The sequence below is a fragment of the Sardina pilchardus genome, chromosome 5 (assembly GCF_963854185.1).
Source record: "Sardina pilchardus chromosome 5, fSarPil1.1, whole genome shotgun sequence".
NCBI lineage: Eukaryota > Metazoa > Chordata > Actinopteri > Clupeiformes > Clupeidae > Sardina > Sardina pilchardus.
Window position 1 is genome coordinate 32,878,761 of NC_084998.1, and position 6,243 is coordinate 32,885,003.

The following is a 6,243-nucleotide window of genomic DNA, read 5'->3' on the forward strand; positions in this document are numbered from 1 at the left end:
AAGGATGTCGAACAGCTGTGCTGATGAAATTCATTTCTATCAGATAAATTAGTACTGTAGATGTCTGTAGATAGTGTGTCCCAATAAGGGTTTTTGAGATGTTTTATGGGGTGGAATATATATCTATCTTGAAACGCCAGAAACGTTGACTTATAAACATGCATATCTTTTTTGTAGTCTATCTGCCATAGGGGTGAGGCCTCTGTTGACCTATATTGTGTAATGCTGTAACTGGTAGGCCTGCAGAGTAGGCTATGTATGAAAATACTGTTGACACCTAAGCCTACTTTGAATGCACAGGGTAGTGTAGCCGATACAGCAATAGCAAACAAATTCCCATATTCACACGTGCACCTAGGCCTAGACAGTACAACAACATAATGTTAGATGTAAGCTATATTCTGCTTAAGAATTTCAACTTGTATATGTTCGCACATTTTAGCGATCCCTGTCTATGGCTGGGTAAAATAAGGCTCCCTGGTGGTGATAAGAACAACAAAATAATGAAATCATCACTGATAGCCATATCTCTGTTGGATCCACGTGTGAGGTCATTTAATGGGGAAGAGTTCAACAGAGAGCTGCAGCTCTGGGTGTATGAAGGGGCTGTAAAAAGACATAAGCTCCTCCAGCCTCTCCTCCTCACTCTCCTCATGGCTGTCTCCTGCACTGAGGTAGCACACCTTCACCTGTGCAAAACCAAAACCAACTCACTGCCGTCAGACTGGTTGAATTACATCGGCCGACTTTGTAGCTATTGTTCCGTTCAGTCTGAGGTACAATGAATAGCCTACAATAATTGATTTAAAATGGAGTAGGGAGAAACACTTTTTCTAAATCTGGAATCTTAAGAACACTGCTGACTCATTGTAGCAGCAGACACAGCATTCTTTCCTTTCCTCTTTCTCCTCTTACCCCCCCCCCCCCCCCCCTCTCTCTCTCTCTCTCTCTCTCTCTCTCTCTCTCTCTCTCTCTCTCTCTCTCATTCAAGTCACAGCTGATTGATTGACTTACATCAAAGCTCCTGAGAGGGCATCTGGTCTCCTGGCAGTACTCAAGCACCTGCTCCACAAAGCTGATGTCCAGGTAGGCATTGACCGCCAGGGTGTGCAAATGGCTGCACATCATCAGTAGATCAAGTAGCTCCCTGTCCACGGACTCAAACCAGTTATCGATTTCCACAGACAAGACCTGCTCTCAAACATAATGGTGTCAAAGAGCCATGATGTTATTTACCATTTGGCTGGTAATGGCATTGAATGTATAAAGAGTGCATTTAGTACATTTTTAAAGAGGCAGCCTAATCAATCGATACTTTATACTTAACTACTTTACTTAATACTTTACTACTTTTGTTTAGATTAATGTATTAAAACACTATTATGCCTTTTAACATTAGAGGATCTAATGCACACTATGGATTAGACCAGCGTTAAGTGCATCAGCTGTTATTAATTAATTCAATGCACTTAGCTAAATGTACACTCTCAATTAATAGTTTGTGGGCGAGAGGCAATATGACAGTATGAAAAATCATAGCTGTTTGTCTATCTATTGTCTATTGTTGTGTCGTGTCATAAGAGGTATAATGAAAATATGTGTAAGCTTATCCTCAAACGAAGGGCACATTGAGGACTATGGAAATATGAACATGTTTTTCACCCGATTGTTCTTTTTGCACATTTGGGCCTGCTGGTGCATAATGAATAGGTTATTCAGCAGCTTTTTATCTTCGAAGGTGGTGTTCCAACTTTAAAAGACATGTGTGATAGCCATGTGTCATAACATATACTGGACATCAAATGTTAGTCATGTTTCCTAACATGTACTGTAGGCTTACATCATTTTCCAAGCCTACCTGTAGCCGGCTCCAGTAGCGTGGTAGCATGTCTCTGAAAACGGGTTTGGGGCTGATGTCCTGCTCGCTGAAGTTGCACTCTGACATGGCGAAGGAGGAGAGCGGGACGCCAGGGAGCAGGATCCTGCGCAGTCTGTCTATGTTGGTGACCCCCTCGATGTCCACCTCCACACAGAGCTCGGGGCAGCTCTGCACTAGAGCGTACCAGGCGGACCCGCACACCACCTGAGCGTGTGGCTCCTCGTAGTGGCACTTGAGCCTCAGGAGCTTCAGGCTGACGCCGTGACCTTTCACCTTTGACCCCAGCGCCTCCAGCAGCTCGTCGGACACACAGCTGTAGCTGAGGGTCAGGCGCTCGAGCCGGTGGAAGCGGCCGATGAGGCGCGGGAAGGACTGGTGGGTGTGCACGGCCGCGTCGGCCGAGAAGAAGCCCTCCAGGTCCAGCGCGAGCATCCCGCCGGACGGGCAGCCCGTGCAGGCCAGGTGCTGCTGCTGCGCCCGGGACACCACCTCCAGGATCCGCAGGCCGTGCGGCAGGGAGGCGCGGCAGCCCCACAGCCTCAGCCGGAGCAGGCGAGCCGCCATGTGGCCCAGGAAGTGCGTCAGGCAGTGGACGACGGCGTCGCGCGTGCCCCGGGTCCACACGTCCTGCTGCAGGTCCAGGCTCCTGACGGAGAGGGAGCGCAGGCGAGCGCCCGCGCCGCACAGTTCCAGGAACAGCGCCCGGAGCGCCAGCTGCAGCCGCCGCGCCACCGTCACCATGCGCCGGTACGGCAGCACCACCAGCACCTCCAGCTCCTCCAGGAAGGCGCCCAGCGAGCGCGCGTAGCCCACCGCCACCTCCTGCTCTTGCCGCCGGCTCTTGCTGGCGCGGCCCGTCAGGCAGAAGCGGCGGCGGCGCCAGAGGGCCGGGGAGCGCGCGGCGCGATGCCAGCGGCGGCAGACGAGAGAGGCCCGCGCCCGCTCCTGATCGCCCAGCCAGCGCAGCACGTGCTGCAGGCACACGTCAGGCAGCAGGGCCCAGTGACGCGCCACTGACTCATCCGCACCACTGACGTCAGCAGTGGGCTCATAGCTCTCGGCGGGGCCGTCTGGCTCTGGAGCTTCACCGCTCTCCTCCTGGGGGCCAGCCTCTCGCTGCTCAAGAGTGACGTCCTCGCTCGGCACGCAGCTCATCCTCGCCAGGTCACGTTCAATTCCTCTTCCAGTTTAAAGATCATATCTTTATTGAAACTTTATTCGCTCTTAAATGAGGTTGGAAGTCCCAAGTTAGTAACATGGTCTCCTGTTGAATCAGCCTAAATTGAATAAATCCATTTCCCGAGTTAGGGTGGATTATGAGTGAATAGCTGTTTTAAAACAGTCGTGACACTTCATAAATATCTTCTGTGATGCACGACCCACTGCTTCTTTTGAAGATAACTGATTAGAACTCTCCTGTAATATGTCATTGTTGTGTCACAGCATTCTAATATGTACAAGACTCTTTTACTTATTTCTTTTTCTCATATTATGAGATTCTGTTAACATTGCATTACATTCAATTCGTTTTTTGTCTAGCATTGAGGAAGACCAGCTCCAACGTGTGATGGTTGTCTCCAACGACCAGCTCCAACATATGATGGTTGTCTTCAATCTGTGAACATTCTCTTTACCTGGCAGTTTTACATGTAAAAATCAGAATTGTTTTTAAATTGGCACGTTGCTTGACTTTTCCTTTTACAATGTATTGTTTTGTGTTTATGGATATTCTATTTGGCAGATGCTTTTGTCCTAAGCCTTTGTCCTAAGCCACAGAATATGAATTACAACATTGTAATAGTTAAAATGAACAGTTTGTGTGAGACTAAATTAAGCAAAATAGTGATAATATAAATAATGGCATACAATATCAAATCAATAATGAAAATAAACAAATATATATACAAACTCTAAAATTCTTATAAACCCTCATGTTGTCCTCAAATCTTACAGACGTGCGTTATCCTTGGGGTCAATTTGACCCCACCTAAAAAAACTCTCAAAAAACGATTAAAATGTTTTTTTTACCCAGTTTGTTTTGTGGTAGGTACTTAACAAGAGTGTAATAACCACCATCAAAAGCCCTACAAAACAATCCCATAGCCCAGAGTTAGGGATTTTATTTGAATTCATCCTGTTTTTGCTGCTTGCTGACATTGAACTGTATAACGGTCAGGTATAGGGTTGGTGTGACAACTTAATTGAATGTCATAAATACATTTAATGGTATTAGTAAGTAATGTTATTAGTCACATCATATTCTTAATTTTGACCAGCTGGTAGTTTACAGTCGGCTAAAAGCAGTCACTAGGCTAATACTTCTTATTCACCACTGGGTGGCAATATATTTCCTAAATTGTCCTTTGCGGTGTAATATGTCTCATGTATTAAGTAAATATTGAGTAAAAAATATGTGGGAAAAACTTGAAAAGATTGATATTGACAGACACACTAGTGTTTGGGTATAGTCTATTCAAGAAGTGTGTATGTTCTGTATGTGGGGGAACACACACATACACATACACATACACATACACATACACATACACATACACATACACATTCACATTCACGTGTAATTGCGTGCGCGCACGCACACACGCACACACACACACACACACACACACACACACACACACACACACACACACACACATACACACACACACACACACACACACACACCATTGTTTACAGTCAAGAAATAAACATGCCATGAACTGAAATAACTTTTAAATAATTTATTGCTTTTTTGGCTATTCAATGATATATTTCCTAATTATATATTTCTTGGAAATGTAGGGCTAATATATATTTTCAAACAAAATGTTGTTTAGGGTTAATTTTACAATATTCTTATGATTAATGGTAGAGACAATACAATAATTTATAGATTATTCTGATGACATTTTGAAAGTGAGTGGCTTTCTTTCACATTGTAAACCCATCTTTAAAACACTTGATCAATCTGATTTATGTTATAAAGACTAGCCTGTTTTTCTTCAACAGTGGAAATAATTGAGTGAGGATGCCTTTTACTGAGTTGAACCCTTGACACTAAATAGAAATAAAACAGGAATATCAGAGAACATCTGGGCTTTGTTCTGATCCCAGCGAAGTTGGAAAGAGGTAGCAATATGTGAATTTGATTATTTGATTGATTATTTTGATGCTTTGACAACATTGCACATTACTTTAATGTTTACAGAAATCCAAGCTTTCAAAAGTGTCTCTTGGAATTGTGTGTCATTCTTGGTCTCTCTCGATAAGATGAAGGAGGTTTCAAACTCAAAGGTCTAATGTCAGCTGTCATTGCATGGTCTGTGTAGCATGTTGATATGACATCAAAGACTTAACCATGGTCTGCACACCTGTAGTGTCTTTGGAAAATCATTGTCCAAGATAAAAGATCTTCCAAAGGATAGGTAGTGTCTGCGCTCCAGAGGTCAGTCGCTTGTTGTTGCTGTTGTGTTCTTCAGACCTTCAAACAATAAACATTTTGCCTGACAGACAAACAGAGAGAGAAATGACAGGGCTGGTCCCGTCAGTCTTATGCACACATCAAGTGTACCTGCAACATCATGGCTAATTAACGTGCACGATGAACACCTTAATCTTGCATAACGTGTGTGTGTGTGTGTGTGTGTGTGTGTGTGTGTGTGTGTGTGTGTGTGTGTGTGTGTGTGTGTGTGTGTGTGTATCTGTGTCTGTGTCTGTGTCTGTGTCTGTGTCTGTGTCTGTGTCTGTGTCTGTGTGTGTGTGTGTGTGTGTGTGTCTCTGTGTGTCTCTGTATGTGTGTGTATGTGTGGAGATCCACGTACCTCATGCCAGCGCAGTGTGTCCGGTGGAAGGGTCAGGTTACAGTGAGGGCACATGCAGACCTCCTCCTCCTCCTCCTCCTCCTCCTCCTCCCTCCTAAACTCACGAGGCCCCCTGCTGCCCCACAGAGGGAAGGGCGTGGAGCGCGACGAGTTGGGAATCCCAAAGTGGGGCCTGGGGTCCGTCTGGTAGCTCGGACTTTTGCCACCAGGGGGCGACGAGGAGCCATCGCCTGCCAACTGCAGCTAAGGGCACAGTAGTGAGGATGCCCTCTTGTGATCAATTCTGATCATGTTTGCCTTGCAGCCTGATGCTGTGCTTATAGTTGACGTACGTATTTGCCCAGTTAAAACACGCATTAAAGCCTGTGGCATTACTCATTACTCCAAAAGTAGTTGCTTTTAAAGATGACGTCTGTGCTAATCAGTTAGTCACTTTGCTTTAGTCAGGATTCCAATTAGCCTATGAAAATAATTGCACACGTGTCACAGGACAGAGAGGATGTCTCCATCGACGGCAGTCGCGTTCTCACCAGAGGTTGAGTC

At 45.4% G+C, this 6,243-nt stretch overlaps 1 protein-coding gene across 1 annotated transcript; it reads right to left on the reverse strand.

Moving 5' to 3' along the window:
* Positions 1 to 533: 533 nt before the first annotated feature.
* On the reverse strand, positions 534 to 3,230 carry LOC134080913 (F-box only protein 39-like). Its single transcript, XM_062537526.1, has 3 exons — positions 1,859 to 3,230; positions 1,015 to 1,191; positions 534 to 689 (listed from the first exon to the last, which is right to left on the reverse strand). The coding sequence occupies exons 1-3, from the start codon at positions 3,032 to 3,034 to the stop codon at positions 552 to 554; spliced, it is 1,491 nt and encodes a 496-aa protein (XP_062393510.1). The 5' UTR covers positions 3,035 to 3,230; the 3' UTR covers positions 534 to 551.
* Positions 3,231 to 6,243: the final 3,013 nt, after the last annotated feature.